Source organism: Pelophylax lessonae, assembly GCF_965119305.1.
Source record: "Pelophylax lessonae genome assembly, chromosome: 3".
NCBI classification, from domain to species: domain Eukaryota; kingdom Metazoa; phylum Chordata; class Amphibia; order Anura; family Ranidae; genus Pelophylax; species Pelophylax lessonae.
The window spans coordinates 111204970-111225069 of NC_138770.1; the positions used below are offsets into that span (position 1 = coordinate 111204970).

The window sequence follows — 20100 nt, forward strand, 5'->3', positions numbered from 1 at the left end:
TACCTCGCTCCAGTGAATCCTTAGCTCTACCATAGTTACATAGGTAATCTGGTTGAAAAAAGACAAAAGTCCGTCCAGTTCAACCAACAAAAAACACAGCCCATAACCCATGTATGAAAGTACACCAAACCAGACTGTGACCAGTTATTTTTTTTTTTATGCTTTCTTTAGATCTGACTACATATGACACTGTGAAACACTTTCTACTAAGAAACACAAACCTCAAGGACAATAGCATATGTCACAGTATTTCCAGGTATTTTGATTATTGTACAGTAAGTAAAGTGTTAAATTTGAGGGCAGAATTAAGGCAGCTCATTTCATCTTGCTTGTATGTAGTGGGGTCAAATTCACTTTGTTAGAGTTTGTTTAAATTGAACTATAAGGCTCCATGCACACAGGGCAGCATAAAAACAAGCTCCAAAGCTGTTTCTTGACGCCAGGAAAAAGCAGCTGTAAAACGTGCTTTTAGTAGCTTTTTCCATTTGCGTTATTGCACGTTTGGCCACGTAGCTTTTAGCAGCGTTTTTTCTGCCTCCATTCAAAATTAATGGTTCCCTATGGGAGCCTATTGATGTGAATGGAAGTCCCACCGCAAGTCGGCGTGGGGCTACCCTCAAATTCCATACTAGTCCCGAAGGGCCTGGTTTGGAACCTGGGGGGGAACCCCACGCAATTTTTTTCCCCATTTTGGTGTGGAGTTCCCCCTCAAGATTCTCACAGCGCAAGTCGCGCCGCAAGTCGGATCATCCTGATCCGACTTGCGGTGCGACTTCCATTCAAATCAATAGGCTCCCATAGGGAACCATTGATTTTGAATGGAAGAAAAAAAACGTATAACGTGGCTTAACGCACGTTAAGCAACGTTATGCAGCCTTTAGCAGCATCAGACGTTTTTACAGCTTGACGCTGCAGCTCCAGAACGCACTGGTCCTGGTTTTTTTTTGGAGCTGTAAAACGCCTATGCCACTTGGAGCTCCTAAAAGCTCTATGTGTGCATGAGGCCATAGAATAACATGGATGGGCGTTCTGCAGCTGCAAAAAAAAACGTCTGACGCTGCTAACAGCAGCTCCAAAAACGTCCAGTGTGCATGAGGTCTAATGGTTTAGGGGAACTTTTAATATATATTTTTTTTAAATTCATAAATAAACAATAAATATATGACAAAGCATTCCCGGAGCGCTATGGGTTAACAGAAGAGACAGCCCAACAGAAACTACCTGCCCTAATGAAGGTCAGATTGAAACCTCAGAATGAGCTGTCTGATGTCAGATAAAGGATGAGTCAATCGTGTGTGTGTGTGTGTGTGTGTGTGTGTGTGTAAACTTCACCTTGAGCTATTGAGGTTAATAAACATACTTTTTTTTTTTGAACAGGCTGTAAAGAGATAGAAAAACTTTGAAAAATAGCTTACAGCTCCACTTGTTTGCTAGCACAGATGCAAAGTAATATATAAAAAAAAAAAAAGTAAAATACAATAATAAAAAGTAAAATATATATCATAAAAAGTAATATATGCTATAATTAATGGGTAAATCCACTTTCACAGAAAATAAATATAAATAATCTAACATACACGATTGCTGCAATTGCAGTTTAAAGACTCAGTTCACCTTTACAAAGTATGCAATTGTATTATTATTTTTTTTGTTAAGAGACTGTAAAGGATTGCACCCGTGATCATTAGATTGTAGATGTAATACCACGGTTCTGCAGACTGTCTGTGTAGCTTTCAGCTTGTAGCTCCGATATGAGCAGGCAGTTACATTCTGAGGCTCAATTAACTACCTAGCGCAAAAACCGCACCTTGGTAGTTCATTATGGCTGTCGACTTGTAGTTCTTAAAGGATTTCGGTACTTGTAGTTTTCCCTTCACAGAACATTGTGAATAAATGACTTGGCCAGGCGGAGCCACATTTTCTCTAGACTGTGACCGTTAGCAGTGGAAGAAAATTTCCAACCCGCTGTCAACAGAGGTATTCTATACAACAGGGGTGGTGTACTGAACTCCTCCAAAAATGTATTTTTTCCTGCTTGCGTGATTGACTTACTGATTTTTCCAGACATTTGCCTTAAGATACAGGTCAGATTTTAGGCATCCTCTGCAACAGAAATTTAATTTGTGGTGAGATACCCCTTTAAAGCCTCGTACACACGCAACGAATTTCCGCCGACTGGTCGTCCATCTTTTGTCCAGAGTGGTGTCTGTTGGTTGGAATGTGCTCTAGACTGCACACAAATTTTCCCGCACGACAGAATTCTACTTCAGAAGTGATGTCATGTGTTGGATTGCTTTCTTTGTGTTCTTTCATCTCTGAGCATGCCTAGTCTTGCTCATAAGATTTTTCCCCATCGAAATATGTACTAATGAGACGAAAATCGGACGTGTTTTGACGGTCGACAAAAATTTTATAGCCTGCACACCAGGATTTTTTCGGCTGAAAAGTCGGAGTCGGTTGTCGGAAGCATCATACTAACAAGCCGAAAATCGGTTGTCGCACGAAAAATCCCGGCCAAATTTCGACTCGTGTGTACGAGGCTTTAGGGTTAATCAGTTATGAATGGATGCAGACACTGCAGCTTTTTTCATCAGAACATTGTGTGCATCAGGTGACTATAATGAACCAAACCCTCTAATTCAGAATTAGTCTGTACAGGACACGGTCAAACACACACCTCTTTTAATGCAGTTATTGTAAATGTAACTTCTAGAAAATCTTAGTAAAAAAAGTATATAAAAATGTTCCTGATAAAATTCACCCCAGAACATTATATTTTTCCTTTTAAGTATCTTAGTTTGTCTTCCCATTAGCCTCCAGCAGTTCTCTGCACAGCAGCACCCTTGGAAAGGAGAGAGGAGCAAAATGGTCAACCAGTCAGAATTATTGTTGTAGTTTGTTAAAACGCCTGCATCCAATCTACCCAACGCCAGTCATTTATTGTTATGTTTTTGGTGTGTGTCTGGAGCAGTATATGTTCAGGTTTGGTGGCTGCTACGTTGGGAACCCCGGCTGATGTTATCAAGACCCGAATAATGAACCAGCCTAGAGACAAACATGGCCGGTATGTGTTAACATTTATTGCAGCCTTTTCTCAACCCTTTTAACATGGAGAAACCCTTGAAAATAAGGTCTGGTCTCAGGAAACCCTAATAATATTTACAGATGATGATACATTGTTTCTTGGGAAGAATGTTCCTTACATTTTTGGTCACTGGGAAGAATCCCCCCACCCCACAGATCAGTAAAACGACCATTGGTGTCAGTGGTTACTTATCTGAGAGGCAGACAATGACCAATTTATCTTGCTCCTTGGACAAGGAACCTGTGGAAATCTCTGGAGGAACCCTAAAGATCTACAGAACCTTGGCTGAGAAATAACTAGGTCAGAGTCAATAAATTATTCTATTTCACTAGAAAGATGACTTTGGCATATAAAGTGCCCAAAAGGAACATTTTTCTTGCTCCTGGTCTCTTTAGAAAATAATTTGCTAATGGCAACAAGTACAGTTTTCTACTCAGATGTTTTTGTTGGTAGATGCTATTGAACTATCTAATGTGCCTGGAGGGATATTATTTTTGTAGTCTGTATTCAAACCCAAGAACAAAAGTGTAATTTTGTTGCAGCTTGACCATCCTTGGATGTGGTGGTTGCATTCCTTTTCTTTATTCAGGCTTTTTTTTACAGCATAGGCATTTCTATACCAGGACTATCGCCAGAACATAGGTGGGAGGGGGGGGGGGATGTTCTGTAGTCCACAGAGAACTGATGACTGTGCAAAATATGCAGAGTGCCCCGGAATTTGAGCTCACGAGCATGTCTGACAGGAGCAACAGGATTTTTGTTTTTCTCCCACTTACCAAACCGTTCTAACCAAATGCTTTCCATGGCTTATGCAACAGATCAAAAGGGAGCAAGTAAGAAATGTGCCCCCATTGTTTGGGTTTACATGTATACACTTTAACCCTTTGACTACCAATGACATGTACTACACTTCATGGCAATCAAAGGGTTAAAATAAGATTCTGAATTCAATAGGAGCCATTAGGTTGTTTTTAGATTTATTGCAAGCTCCAGGCTTTTAAATCAAATTAATCTGGGCAGCTTTTAAGCCATCTGATCACTTTTACAGGCAGCAGTCAGTAGGCTGGGTCCCTTACGTCTTTATAGAGAGTACCTGTCAACTGACAAACCCTATCACCAAGGGGTTTTGTAACCCCCCCCTCGTAATAGCATTAAAATGTTACTAAACCCACAACAGTAAAACCAATGTGAATATGCAGTAAAGCATGCTTGTTATACTCACTGTGGAACCTAAGGGGTTAATCCCCTGCAGTGTGTAGAAAGGCTGTTTGATGCTGTCTTCCCTGATCTTCCCCTGTCCCTGTTCCCAATCTATTCCCTGATAAGACCGAGCCTTTGGAGTCATTCTGCACACGCTCAGTTTGGTGTGTATTGCTAGAGTTTGTTCTTTTTTTGCTTTTCTTGGAAAGGTGCCATGTGATCATCAGAACAGGGCCAATCTAACCATATCTTCTTTGCAGGAAGAGGATTTATTCAAAAAAATAGGAGGCCTTCAGCAATTGCCTAGAACCCCCCCCCCCCCCAACTTAGCATTTACTCTGAATTGCAGTATTAATGCACCAGGCTTTGCCACCAGGATTATGACCCCATGCACCAACCTGAAGACAGAGACAGCGGTTCATGACCAAGCTTTGTACATACACAAGCTGTCGGGGGGCGCAAAAACAAAAATTGGTTTGAATGGCCATTGCAAACATCCTTCTCCACACCTGAAGCATTTGCCCCCATAGACATTTTGTAGTAGGACGGGGTCCGCAGTATTGAATTTAAAGGTTCACTTATCTTTTAAGTGCGATGACCTAAACTGAAACTTTTGATCATCTTACTACTGCTGTCTCTGAAAGATAAAGAATCAGGATGAGCTCAGGTGTGTTTGTATTCTTTTCTGAACCCACCTGAGCATCTCCTCCAGGAAGCTGTTAGCCAAGGCATTCCCTGTCTCACAGCTGTATTCATATAAGGGGTGTGTATACATGCAGCTGAGGGTGGAGAAAGCCTCTGTTGCTTATGCTGGCCCAGTACAGTGACCACTTCCTGGCGGGATTGTTCAGGGAAGTTTGGACTAGGATCCAAGCACGCCTGAGCTCATCCCTTAATAAAGAACCTTTTGAATGATTTTAATGTTATTTATGCCTTGTGATATTTTTTTTTTCTCCCCAGGGGAATCCTGTACAAGTCTTCCACTGACTGTTTCATCCAAGCTGTGCGTGGAGAGGGATTCCTGTCCCTCTACAAAGGATTCGTTCCCACTTGGATGAGAATGGTAACCGCTTTCACAAATGTTCATTGAGAAACATGTTAACAAAAAAGGCTTTGTGAAAAGCTTGTTATAAAACTTTACAATACACAGGGGTGCACATAAGTTTGATTACAGGATCCGGATATTGCAGTGATTATGACACAAATTGGTGAATGGGCAGCTCCAGTAGAGTAGCTGGTGCTAAAGTATAGTGTCATATGAGGGGTATGGGGTGCATTGTCACGGAACCATGAACCAGACGTACAACAACAGATAAGTGAAAATAAGAAAGCTTTATTGAAAAACAAGCTGTAAAGCAAAAGTCCAAACGGATGGCGAAACTGATGCAGAGTCTTTGCGAAGCCAGGGGTCAGGAACCAACAGGGTAGTCAGACGAAGCCAGGATCAGGAACCAACAGGGTAGTCAGACGAAGCCAGGATCAGGAACCAGCAGGGTAGTCAGACGAAGCCAGGAACAGGAACCAGAAGCAGCAGCAGTCTTAGAAGCATGTGAACACAGGAGGACCAAGCAGGGAACTGAAGCCACAGACCTCCTATATATATGAGCTAGGCATCCAGCTCCTCCCAGTGGAAAGGAGGAGCCGCAGGGTGGGAGGCTACAAGAAACCCAGAAACCAAGATGGCCGCCAGCACATGTCAAACGAAGGAGAAACAGCAAGAGGGTAAGACCATGACAGTACCTCCCCCTCAAGGGCCCCTCCTCCGCGGAGCAAAGAACGGTTTCTGAGGGAAGCGTGCGTGGAAGGCTCGGAGCAAGGCAGGAGCATGGACATCTGCGGAGGGAACCCAGGAACGCTCCTCTGGACCATAACCACGCCAATGAACCAAAAACTGCACCCGACCGCGGACCAGGCGTGAGTCCAGGATATTGCTCACCTCATACTCCTCACGATTGCCCACTCGGACCGGACGAGGCCGAGGAACCGAGGAAGTGAAACGATTACACACCAGTGGCTTCAACAGGGAGACATGAAACACGTTGGAGATCCGCATGCCAGGAGGAAGCGCAAGGGCATAGGCTACCGGGTTTACCCTGCGAAGCACTCGGAAGGGACCAACAAAGCGAGGCGCCAGCTTGGGAGTGGGCACTCGAAGGTTGAGGTTGCGGGTGGACAACCATACACGGTCTCCGGCCTGGTAGGAAGGAGCAGGCGCTCGTCTGCGATCAGCCTGGAGTCTCTGGCGCTGCGCAGAGACCTCAAGGGACCTCTGGATCTGTACCCAAGAAGCACGTAGGACGGAAAGGTGATCCTCCACAGCCGGAATATCCTGGGGAGAGAATACCTCCGGTAACACGGCAGGTTGGAACCCATAGTTGGCCATGAAGGGAGACGTCCCAGAGGAAGAGTTCACCGCCGTGTTCCTGGCAAACTCAGCCCAAGGCAGGAGGTCAACCCAATTGTCTTGGTGATCGGAGACATAGCAACGAAGGAATTGCTCCAAGGCCTGATTGGATCGTTCTGCGGCCCCATTGGACTGAGGGTGGTAGGCCGAGGAGAAGGAGAGATGAATCCCCAACTGGGAGCAAAAGGCGCGCCAGAACCTGGACACAAACTGACTCCCCCGATCCGGAAGGTGCCGAGGAGACTTACTCTGGGCACAAACGGAGCATGCCGCTACATATGCGGCGATGTCGGAACGTAGGGAAGGCCACCAGAACAGACGTGAAACAGCCCAGGACAGCTGATTCTTTCCAGGATGCCCCGCGGTCTTGGAGTTATGGTAGGTTCGCAACAACCGAGTGCGCAACTCCTCAGGCACAAAACATCTGCCGTTGGGTCTCCCAGAGGGAGCACCAGATTGAGCCGCCAAAATCTGCTCACCCAGGGGAGAGGTCAGGCTGGTGCGAATGGCGGCCAGGATCTGATTCGGAGGTATGACCGAAGTCGGAATAGACTCCTCCCTGGACAGGTCGGAGTACTGCCGTGATAAGGCATCCGCCCTGATGTTCTTGGAACCGGGTAGGTAGGAGACCACGTAATTAAAACGTGACAAGAACAGAGCCCATCTGGCCTGACGTGGTGTCAATCTCTTGGCCTCAGAGAGGTAGGTCAGATTCTTGTGGTCCGTCAGGATGAGGACCGGAACCACCGAACCCTCGAGCAAGTGCCTCCATTCTTTAAGAGCCTGCACGATGGCCAATAACTCCCTGTCACCAATCTGGTAGTTGCACTCCGCGGAAGACAGTTTCCGGGAGTAAAACCCACAAGGAAGCAGAGGACCCTCTGGTGTTCTACGCTGAGACAGAAGGGCGCCTACTCCCGTCTCAGACGCGTCCACCTCGAGGACAAAGGGCAACCCAGGGTTGGGATGCGACAGAATCGGAGCTGACACAAAGGCGGACTTTAGAGCCTCAAAAGCTTGGATGGCCTCGGGCGGCCAGACCTGGGAATTACTGCCCTTCCTGGTCAGATCCGTGAGAGGCTTGGCTAGCACGGAAAAGTCCCTGATGAACTTCCGATAATAATTGGCGAAGCCCAAAAAGCGCTGCAGGGAGCGAAGACCACTGGGCTGGGGCCACTGTAAGACAGCCGAAACCTCCTCAGGATCCATGGAGAACCCCTCAGCGGAAATGATGTAACCTAAGAAGGTTACCTGGGATCGGTGAAATTCGCATTTCTCAAGCTTACCGAACAGCTTATTCTCTCGTAACCGTTGCAACACTCGTTTGACATCCAGAATGTGGGTCTCCATGGACTCAGAATATACCAAGATGTCATCCAAATAGACCACCACACACTGCTGCAACAGGTCACGGAAAACATCGTTGATGAATTCCTGAAAGACTGCGGGCGCATTGCACAGCCCAAAGGGCATAACCAAGGATTCATAATGACCGGTCCTGGTGTTAAACGCGGTCTTCCACTCATCACCCGCCTTGATCCTTACGAGGTTATATGCCGCCCTCAGGTCGAGTTTGGTAAAGACCGTGGCCCCTTTAAGGCGATCGAACAGCTCGGAAATCAAGGGTATCGGGTAAGCGTTCTTGATCGTGATGCGATTGAGACCCCTGTAATCGATGCAAGGCCTCAACTCACCGCCCTTCTTTTTCACAAAGAAAAATCCAGCCCCTGCCGGGGACGAGGATTTGCGAATGTGTCCGCGTGAAAGCGCCTCCTTCACGTACTCCTCCATGGCCTCATTCTCCGCTACCGACAGTGGATAGACTTTGCCACGAGGAGGAACGGCACCAGATTGTAACTCGATGGCACAATCGTATGGGCGGTGCGGAGGTAGGGCAACCGCGCGCACCTTATCGAATACATCCCGGTACTCCTCGTATTCAGGGGGCAACAGAGAGTCCGAGGAAGTACACAGCAACTTGACAGGCCCATGGATGCAACTAGCCCCACACTGCGGTGACCACGTGAGGATCTCGGCCGATCTCCAATCGAAAACCGGATTATGCTTCTGGAGCCAGGGGTACCCCAAGACCACCGAGTAGTGTGGAGACGAAATAACCTGGAAGCAGACCGACTCTCTGTGGACTGCACCAATGGCTAACCTCACTGGAAGGGTCTCATGAGTCACGTGTGGCGGCAGAAGGGGTCTGCCGTCTATCGCCTCAAGAGCCAGAGGAGAACCTCGAGCCTGCAGAGGAATGGAATTGGCGGCAGCGAACACACTATCAATGAACAAACCACCAGCACCAGAGTCCACCAACGCCTGGGTCGTCACCGAGCCCCCGACCCAGGAGAGGACAACAGTGATCAGTGGTTTGTCAACACGGGAAACCGGGGACGAGGAGACTCCACCCAAGATCTGCCCCCGACAGGATCTCAGGTGCGAGCGTTTCCCGGACGGTTCGGACATGCCAACCGAAAATGCCCACCGAGACCACAGTACATGCATCGGCCCTCGCGTCTCCGGAGTACCCTCTCCCCCTCAGACAGGCGAGCAAACCCCAGCTGCATGGGTTCACCCCCAGACAAGTCATCCCCAGGAGGCGTGGGAGGAGAGGGAGGCACGGGTGGGACAACAAAGGTAGGCGCCAATCTGTTAGGAGGCCTCCGCAGACTCTCCTTAAAGGAAGGTCTCTCCCTGAGTCTGGTGTCAATCAAAATCAGGAAAGAAATAAGAGACTCGAGCTCCACTGGTAGGTCCTTAGCTGCAACCTCATCCTTCAAGGCATCCGAGAGACCATGAGAGAAAGCAGCGACCAGAGCCTCATTATTCCAGCCCACCTCTGCTGCCAGGGTACGAAACTCAATGGCGTATTCAGCTACGGATCGTGAACCCTGTCTGATGGACATAAGGAGCTTCGCAGCAGAGGCAGCACGAGCCGGCACATCAAATACCTTCCGAAGAGAAGCAACAAAACCGGAAAACTCGGCAACCACCGGATTGTTGTTCTCCCATAAAGGGCTGGCCCAGGCCAAGGCCTTGTCCGAGAGCAGCGAGATTAAGAAGCCCACCTTTGATCTCTCAGTAGGAAAGGCATGTGGCAGCAACTCGAAATAAATGCCCACCTGGTTAAGGAAACCTCGGCACTGAGTTGGCTCTCCCCCAAAGCGCTGTGGAAGGGGGGCAGAACCGGACATACCCCGAAACACCGCAGGCGCAACAACAGGTGTCGGGGTAGACTCTGGCGCAACAACCGGAGCGGCAGTAGGAGCGGGCCCAGGAGCGACAACCGACCCATCGGCAACGGGAGCGAAATGAGCCGTGCGTTCAAGCAGGGTTTGCAACGCCACGGCGAACTGACCCAACAGGTGATCCTGCTGATCAAGTCTGGCAACCAGCGTGGGTAGCGAGGATGGCCCTGTACCGTCAGAATTCATGGCTTGGTCCTAATGTCACGGAACCATGAACCAGACGTACAACAACAGATAAGTGAAAATAAGAAAGCTTTATTGAAAAACAAGCTGTAAAGCAAAAGTCCAAACGGATGGCGAAACTGATGCAGAGTCTTTGCGAAGCCAGGGGTCAGGAACCAACAGGGTAGTCAGACGAAGCCAGGATCAGGAACCAACAGGGTAGTCAGACGAAGCCAGGATCAGGAACCAGCAGGGTAGTCAGACGAAGCCAGGAACAGGAACCAGAAGCAGCAGCAGTCTTAGAAGCATGTGAACACAGGAGGACCAAGCAGGGAACTGAAGCCACAGACCTCCTATATATATGAGCTAGGCATCCAGCTCCTCCCAGTGGAAAGGAGGAGCCGCAGGGTGGGAGGCTACAAGAAACCCAGAAACCAAGATGGCCGCCAGCACATGTCAAACGAAGGAGAAACAGCAAGAGGGTAAGACCATGACATGCATGGCTAGGCAAGCCAAAGTTTTTCTAGTGAAAGTATAACTGAATGAGTTTCAGATATGTTAAGTTGACCATTCGCCATGGTTCATAGTCTATACCTGTGGTCTTCAAAGTGCGGCCTTTTGCGTGCCCTTGGGACACTATTCTTCCCACTGAGTTAAGGCACTGTTCTTCCCACTTATACCAACAATGGGGCATAATTCCATTCACTGACACCCACAATAAAGCTCTGTTCCTCCCACTGACCCCAACTGTGGGGCACTATTACTCTCACTAACACCAATGATGAGGCATAATTCAAGTCACTGACACCATGGAAGCACTATTCCTCCCACTAGTACCAATGATGGGGCACTATTCCTCCCACTAGTACCAATGATGGGGCACTATTCCTCCCTCTAGTACCAATGATGGGGCACTATTCCTCCCACTGAGACCAATGATGGGGCACTATTCCTCCCACTGAGACCAATGATGGGGCACTATTCCTCCCACTAGTACCAATGATGGGGCACTATTCCTCCCACTAGTCCCAATGATGGGGCACTATTCCTCCCACTAGTACCAATGATAGGGCACTATTCCTCCCACTAGTACCAATGATGGAGCACTATTCCTCCCACTAGTACCAGTGATGGGGCACTATTCCTCCCACTAGTAACAATGATGGGGCACTATTCCTCCCACTAGTACCAATGACGGGGCACTATTCCTCCCACTGACACCAATGATGGTGCACTATTCCTCCCACTGACACCAATGATGGGGCACTATTCCTCCCACTAGTAGCAATAGTGGTGCACTATTCCTCCCACTGACACCAATGATGGTGCACTATTCCTCCCACTGACACCAATGATGGGGCACTATTCCTCCCACTAGTACCAATGATGGGGCACTATTCCTCCCACTAGTACCAATGATGGGGCACTATTCCTCCCACTAGTACCAATGACGGGGCACTAGTCCTCCCACTAGTACCAATGACGGGGCACTATTCCTCCCACTGACACCAATGATGGGGCACTATTCCTCCCACTAGTACCAACAATGGGGCACTAGTCCTTCCACTGACACCAGAGATGGGGCATTGTTTACTCCCATTGATGCAGGGTATTTTCTCCTTTTACTGGTCCCCTCAGAGTCTGAAGGACCCGTTGTTAAGAACGTTTGGAGACCCCTGTGCTATACAGATGGCAGTAAAAGTTAAATTACTAAAAGGGCACTTGCACCTCTCTGTTGGCCACTGTATGCATTACCCTGTTGGAAAATGGGACGGAGGTGCACGTCAGAGCTCCAACTTTAGTGTCTTCAAGAACTCACAAGTGCTTTTCTCAGATCCAAAGATATGTATGGGGATTGTGCGCTGTTTCCTCTTAGAGATTTATGTTGGGGCTACTGTGCATTTTGTATTTAAGAGTCTTTAAAGTTAATGGGAAAGCTCTACCAATAAAATTCTCATTTTGCTAGCTTTTGGTCTGTTTAAATATATCACTGGAAGCATCTGTTCAGTTAGTGCAAAGAGTACACATTCATCCTTTTTTTTTTTTTTTTTTTTTTTTTTTTGGTCATTACCATTCTCCCCTACCTTATATTTGTTACAGAACACCTCCCCCTACCTTATGAAGGGGGGAGGTATTAGGTAATCATAATCCCTCCTAGAGTGACATTGTTGCTCCTTTTTAGATACAATTTAGTAATTAAACCTTGTCACCCTAGGACAGGAGGTGTGTTGCTTGCAGTTACACCAGACAAAAAAAATAGACAAAAAAGCCTAAAAAAAAAAAAAAACATGCAGCCACCCCATCTAACAACTGCAATATAATTTTTGTCATTGGGTTTAGATCTACTTTAAAGTCGGTTTTAGATGAGTTTCGACTTCGCTTTTATTCTGTCAATGTGAATGCATAGTAACCTCATCTCAACTGCATTTCTAATGACCCTGTATGTAGTTTATATCTTTGTATGACAAATTTACATAAAATAACCATGTGTTTTATGGTGGGGTGTCCCCCCCCCCCCCCCCCCCCTTATCGCACTTTTTTTTGTACTTGACTTGACCATCTTTTAGTAACAATCTGTTATTTATTGCTCTTTGTGTTTGAAAGTAATATGAGTACATATAACTTTGATTTAAAACAATAGAGCATGTTCGCTTTATAAAGTGAACCTTCACTGAGCTTCGTGAATAAAAGGTTATGCTGTATTCACTTCAATTCATTCTAAATATACAGTGAGCAAACTATTCTAACACCCTTGTAAATATGCCAGGTTTTTGAGATGTAAAAAAATCAGACCAAGATATTTTTCACCTTCAATGTGACCTATAATATGTGCAATTCAAAAAAAATCTTTAAAGAGGGAAAAAATCTTACAAAATTGTGGTTTCACAGAAATGCACACCCCCTAAACTAATAATTTGTTGAAGAACCCTTTGATTTTATGACCGCATTCAGTCTTTTGGGGTAAGAATCTATCAGCGTGGCTCATCTTGCCTCGGGAATGCCCAATCTTCCTTGCAAAAGTGTTCCATATCTGTCAGATTTTGGGGCCATCTTCTGTGCACAGCTCTCTTCATTCAAGTAACCCCACAGACAGGGGCGTTGCTAGGCGGGAAAAAGACCAGGGGCTTCAGCCCGAAGGTAAATTTGATAACCCCTCCCACATTTTAAAGGAAGTCCCGCCCAAGCTCCTCCCACATTTAAAAGTACCGCCCAAGCTCCACCCAATGCCCCCCCTCAGTCAAGGGTCAGTCAAGGGGTGGTATGGAGAGGAGTACAGGGGGTCAGACATGGGGTGGGATGGAGAGGGTCAGACATGGAGAGGAGAAGGTCAGACATGGAGAGGAGAAGAGAGGAGAGAAGAGAGGGTCAGACATGGAGAGGAGAAGAGAGGAGAAGAGAGGGTCAGACGTGGAGAGGAGAAGAGAGGGTCAGACATGGAGGAGAGGAGAAGAGAAGAGAGGGTCAGACATGGAGGAGAGGAGAAGAGAGGAGAAGAGAGGGTCAGACATGGAGGAGAGGAGAAGAGAGGAGAAGAGAGGGTCAGACATGGAGAGGAGAAGAGAGGGTCAGACATGGAGAGGAGAAGAGAGGGTCAGACATGGAGAGGAGAAGAGAGGGTCAGACATGGAGAGGAGAAGAGAGGAGAGGAGGTCAGACATGGAGCGGAGAAGAGAGGGTCAGACATGGAGAGGAGAAGAGAGGAGAGGAGAGGGTCAGACATGGAGAGGAGAGGAGAGGGTCAGACATGGAGAGGAGAGGAGAGGGTCAGACATGGAGAGGAGAGGAGAGGATCAGACATGGAGAGGAGAGGATCAGACATGGAGAGGAGAGGGTCAGACATGTAGAGGAGAGGGTCAGACATGGAGAGAAGAGGATCAGACATGGAGAGGAGAGGATCAGACATAGAGAGGAGAAGAGAGGAGAGGGTCAGACATGGAGGAGAGGGTCAGACATGGAGAGGAGAGGGTCAGACATGGAGAAGAGAGGAGAGGGTCAGACATGGAGAAGAGAGGAGAGGGTCAGACATGGAGAAGAGAGGAGAGGGTCAGACATGGAGAGGAGATGGTCAGACATGGAGAGGAGAGGAGAGGAGAGGAGAGGAGAGGAGAGGAGAGGAGAGGAGAGGAGAGGAGAGGGTGAGACATGGAGAGGAGAGGGTCAGACAAGGAGAGGAGAGGGTCAGAAATAGAGGAGAGGGTCAGACATGGAGGAGAGGAGAAGAGAGGAGAGGGTCAGACATGGAGAGAAGAAGAGAGGAGAGGGTCAGACATGGAGAGGAGAAGAGAGGAGATGGTCAGACATGGAGAGGAGAAGAGGAGAGAGGAGGAGAAGAGAGGGTCAGACATGGAGTGCTGGCGGGTACTGCTGGTGGTTACCGCTGGTGGGTAGTGCTGGGGGTTACTGCTGGCAGGTAGTGCTGGCAGTTACTGCTGGTGGTTACTGCTGGTGGTTACTGCTGGTGGGTAATGCTTTCGGGTACTGCTGGTGAGTAATGCTGGTGGGTAGTGCTGGCAGTTAGTGCTGGCGGGTAATGCTGGCGGTTACCGCTGGTGGATAGTGCTGGCGGTTACTGCTGGCAGGTAGTGCTGGTGGTTACTGCTGGTGGGTAAAGCTGGTGGGTAAAGCTTTCGGGTACTACTGGTGAGTAATGCTGGTGGGTAGTGCTGGTAGTTACTGCTGGTGGTTACTGCTGGTGGGTAATGCTTTCGGGTACTGCTGGTGAGTAATGCTGGTGGGTAGTGCTGGTAGTTAGTGCTGGCGGGTAATGCTAGCAGGTAATGCTGGTGGTTACCGCTGATGGCTAAAGCTGGTGGGTAGTGCTGGCGGTTACTGCTGGTGATTACCGCTGGTGGGTAGTGCTGGGGGTTACTGCTGGCAGGTAGTGCTGGCGGGTACTGCTGGTGATTACTGCTGGTGGGTAGTGCTGGTGGGTGTTGCTGTCAGTTTTTTAGGTGGATCTGATCGGATGCCCCATTCAGCCCTATGGAGCAGCGGATGTCAGCGGTGACATGTCCGCTGACACCAGCTGCCATCCGCATCCGATCCTGTCCGTGAAATCCAGACGGATGGAAACCCTATTTTCCATCCGTCCTGGGGATCGGATGAGAGTGGTCCGCTGTCATCCGATTCCCCATAGAGAGCAGCGGGGCTCTGACACCTCCCTCTCCGCACACAGTGCCGAGACGGAGCTGTCATCCGCCGGCTCAGCGGGGATCGGCGGATCGATCCCCGCTGAGCAGAGCACGGTCCACAACGGAATTCGGACCGTGTGAAAGGGGCCTAACATGCAAGTATAAAAGCAGAAAAGAGAGGCCTGTGCGCTGCCAGACGGTATTTGTAGTCAAGTAGAAGATAGGGTACAGACAGGAGATGGAAAATATAAATAATATATATATATATAGGCAATATTAAGTGCCGGTTCACACTTCTGCGGATGCGCTCATCGCATGTAATTCGGAGCGCACTGCTCCTTCATTACATGCGATCTCCTGTGCGGATGCGAGTTCAGCCATACACTTTGTATGGCTGAATTCGCAGCGCATCCGCAGCAAACACGCACATGAGGCATTTTTTGAGCCGCCTCAGAATCGGATCGCACAGTGGTTCACACTTGTGCGATCCGATTCTGTGCGAACTTCCAGAACGCACTGCGATATGCGATCGCAACTGGGGGTGTCGTTAACTTTTAATTGACACCCCCTGCATATCGCATATGGCAGTGTGAACTGCCAGATGTGCGAATGCGATGCGGGAACACACTGCATATTCGCAGCCTTCCCGCATCGCACAAGTGTGAACCGGCACTGTGGAGTTTCAGCAGCCAAACATTTTCTTTTAATTTTAGGTTTGTATTGCTGACAGTATTTTGGTTGGAACTTGGCAGGACTTTCTTTAATGGCTGGTGTGTGTGTCACTGGGACAGGAAGATGGGAGAAATCTCTGTAAAGGACGCACGGGGAGCAAAGAAAGCTTGCCAAAGGTTCTATGCTTCTTTACTTGAGTAGAAAAAAAATGTTACTAGTAGTACTTAACAGCTAAGCTCATACAGAACTGGGCCTGGTTGAAATATTCAATATATATATTTCAACCAGGCCCAGTTCTGTATGAGCTCAGCTGTTAAGTACTACTAGTAACATTTTTTTTTCTACTCAAGTAAAGAAGCATAGAACCTTTGGCAAGCTTTCTTTGCTCCCTGTGCGTCCTTTACAGAGATTTCTCCCATCTTCCTGTCCCAGTGACACACACACCAGCCATTAAAGAAAGTCCTGCCAAGTTCCAACAGTGGTAAATTAATGCACATGTATGTTACTGGGTCTCCTACTATAATTTCTACGCTAAGCCATCACCTGGTCCCTCACAAAACAATCCTCTTCTCTTCCCCAACGATCGCCGGCTTCTGGCAAGCTTTCGCCTGCCCGCCCTGCCGCCTACCTGGTCCTGGCTGGTGGTCACCACATGTCCTCTCTTCTTCCTCTCTGACTGGAAACGGCACCAGTGCCAGAAGAGGGAGGTGGCCGGTGGGTGGAGTCAGTTCATGGCGCGGAGGCGGAATTCTCGGGGCCGCCGCGCGCTCTGCTGCTGCTGTCACGTGACCTGACCTGACGCTCCTGTACTGACGTCACTGGTTGCTAGATGCTAAGCGGCAGGCTAGCAACCAGTGTGTCAGCGGCTCCACGGCTTGCAGGCGAAAAGGAAGGAAGAACGACCGAAGGCAGCGAAGGAGTACACAGCGGCAGTCAGCCAGCCAGGTGAGGGGGTGGAGGAGGCTCGGGGCTAACAGTTTTCTAACTTGAAGAGGAGACTCGGGGCTTTTCAAAGGGACACTCGGGGCTATAGCCCCTGTCAGCCCCCCCCTGCCGACGCCACTGCCCACAGATTTTCATTTAGATTCAGGTCTGGGCTGCGCCATTCTAAAATTTTGATCTTCTTTTAGTGAAGCCATTCTTTTGTTTTGGAGGTATGCCTTGGGTCATTGTTGCGTTGAATGGAGAAATTCCTTTTCATTTTTAGCAGGGGCCTGAAGGTTTTGTGCCAATATTGGCTGATATTTGGAACTGTTCAGAAGTCCATCAACCTTGACTAAAAAACCAGATCCAGCTGAAGAAAAATAGCCCCAAAGCCTAATGCTGCCGCCATCACTGTTGGTATGGAGTTTTGTTTTTGTTAGTAATGGGCAGTGTTGGTTTTGTGCCAAACATACTCTTCAGAGTTATGGGCAAAAAGTTCAATCTTGGCTTCATGAGACGATAACACATTTTCCCCACATGCTTTTGGCAGACTTGATGTTACAGTAGGTTTCTGCAAAATGTACCAGGCTTGGATGTTTTCCTTGGTAAGAAAAGGCTTCCATCTTGTCACCCTATACCACACAGCCCAGACATATGAAGAAAACGGGAGACTGTGTCACATGTAGTACACAACCAGTACTTGCCAGAAATTCCTGCAGCTCCTTTCATGTTGCTGTATGTCTCTTATCAGCCTCTGGACCAGTTAATTATTGTTCTTTTTATACATTTTTGGAGGAATGTCCAGTTCTTGGTAATGTCACTGCTGCGCTATACGTTCTCCACTTGTTGATGACCATCTTCACTTTGTTCCATGGTATATTTAATGCCTTGGAAATTTCTTGTACTTTTTCCTGATACCTTCCAACAATGAGATCCCTTTAACGCTTTGTAAGCTCTTTGTAGACCGTAGCTTTGCTGTAAGAGGCAACTGAGTAAATGTCAGAAAGCTCCTACTAGAACAGCCAAACTTCTATATGGGCGTAATCAAAGTCCCTTTCGCTGATGGGAGGTGTGTACCGACTGTTAAATCACTTCCCGTTTATAAAAGGTAGCAGATTGAAGTGGTTATACTGGGATCATGACTGCAGCTACAGCCATGATCCCAGTATCGTTTTTTGCCACCCGATGGCTCTTTTTAGTAAAAGTAATCCAAGCAGATATACAGTCGCTGGATTATTTTAATAGGCGGTGGAAGTGGGTCCCCCCTTCTCCCACCACTGCCTTTACTGGGCTCTCTATCCAATAGGGGACAAAAAGGAGATAGACCCGCGGGACTTTAAATGAGGTAGATGTTAGTGGCTGGAAATAAAATGCTGAAATAGATGGATAAAAAGATAAACTTTTATTACGCTATGTAAAGAGTATACAAGTGATGAATAATATACACTGGTTTTCATATTGAAAGAGCCCCATGGCTAAAATATAGACAATATACAGTATAAATAATAATACATTGCAAAACGATGTACATTTTATAATACAGCTTGGCTTCAGAGTAACCTTGATGACATATTGTAGTTCCATAGTAATACAGTGATCTGCATCCGGACTGACGCGTTTCGCGAGCTAAGCGCTCACTTCTTCAGAGATAGATGCATTTGAAGTAAATCTATGGGGGATCACATATTAGAGTAAAAAATGTAGATAGTTGGATGAAAAATGCCAAAAAGGTTCAATATAGTAGTAGACATTCAAAAAAGTATGGAGTACTCACAGGTCGATAGAATTAAAATGGGGAGATATATTCTCTGTGTGGCAGCAGTGGCAAATGTCTGACCCGGGAGCTGAGGGGTCCCAGCTGAATGCAAGCCGAGAACGGAGAGCCCATGGCAAGTAGGTGACAAATAGTGGGATGAAAGGATGCACCATCCAGAATCTGCCATACATAAAGGATAATATGAAAAAGGTAAATTAAATAATCGTGTGAAAATATTTTTATTTTCACACGATTATTTAATTTACCTTTTTTTTTTTTTAATGGTAGTCTCCTTCAATGAAAGGGGTATTCTACTTGCCTTTCTGGTGACCTGTGTCTCCAACCTTCCCTCTTTTTTCATTGTGGAAGTCTCTTCAGCAGTTGTGTGTCCCCCAACGTGCACTGCGGTCTTTCTCCAACCCCTATGTCTCTCTAGGACACAACAGTGGGATAGGGGTTGGAGGAAGGAACCACAGCACAGAGCGGGGGGGGGGGCACAAGCATACTGTATGTCACTCCTGGAAGTGCTGAATAGTCTGATCAAGGCTGTGGTGCTAGAATAGAGGGAAGGTAAGAGACATATAGGCTAACGGAGAGGTAAATTGAATAGATCTTCTATTGAAAAGCGTTAGTAGAGGGAGTTTTTTTTTTTTTTCTTTTTTTTTTTTAATTTAGGAATTGATTTGGTCTCTTTTTAAATTTGCCAAATTTGGAAGACCTTTAATGCCTGTTTTTTTGGGATTGCCAAGTTGTGCATTCATGGAAGTAAATACGTTTATATCCACTGTAAATACGTTTATATCCACTGTATGTCTGTAGTTCCACCGCTTGTATTTTTAGCATAGTTAGTACAAACCAAGTTTCACCGAATCGTTTCTTGATCTTTTTATTCTTGAAAACGACATGTCATGAAATTGAATCTGTATATCAGTATCTGCTAAAACTGAGCTCAACCCTTATTTTAATGTGAGGATAATGGAAAAGATATGAGCGAAGTATTAATAATGCCAAATCCTTAAATATTAATTAGAACATGGAAGGTTGGGAGACAAGGATTTTGTTGGCACTTCGAATAAGTAAAAAACTTTTTATTTCAATTCACATAAAAACAGAGAACAAGAAATATTGCATATAAAAAATATGGCTTGAAAACAAGCCCAGAACTATATACCAATATGTAGCAGTTAATGGAGTATCAATTTCATACAGAGATAAAAAGATTTTTTATATATATACAAATCCTTTAAGAGGTGAAGGAATTGGCACCAAGAGAGTCCTGCCGACGGATTGCAGTTGTGGATTTGTCAAAGCTTGGTAAACATGGTGGCAGTTCCCCATCCGGAGGGGACGGTTGTGGACACTCGGTCGGAGCACATATAAGTGCCTACTCTAGGAGCTCATTGGGAGATCCCTAGACTGAGCTTTTTAGCAGCACTGGTTTGGTTGATGACAGCCAGGCATATATTAGTCCTGGGCGGCTACACGTCCAAGGCTTTTCTACCTACCATGTTTAC

The 20100-nt window shown here is 47.0% G+C and overlaps 1 protein-coding gene across 1 annotated transcript in view; it reads left to right on the plus strand.

The window, feature by feature from the left end:
* SLC25A27 (solute carrier family 25 member 27) overlaps positions 1-20100 on the plus strand; it is a 46291-nt gene that overhangs the window by 24874 nt on the left and 1317 nt on the right. Inside the window, exons 6-8 of the mRNA XM_082252087.1 lie at positions 172-256; positions 2972-3064; positions 5246-5348. Coding sequence (XP_082108213.1) covers positions 172-256; positions 2972-3064; positions 5246-5348 — 281 coding nt within the window. The remainder of the gene's footprint in view (positions 1-171; positions 257-2971; positions 3065-5245; positions 5349-20100) is intronic.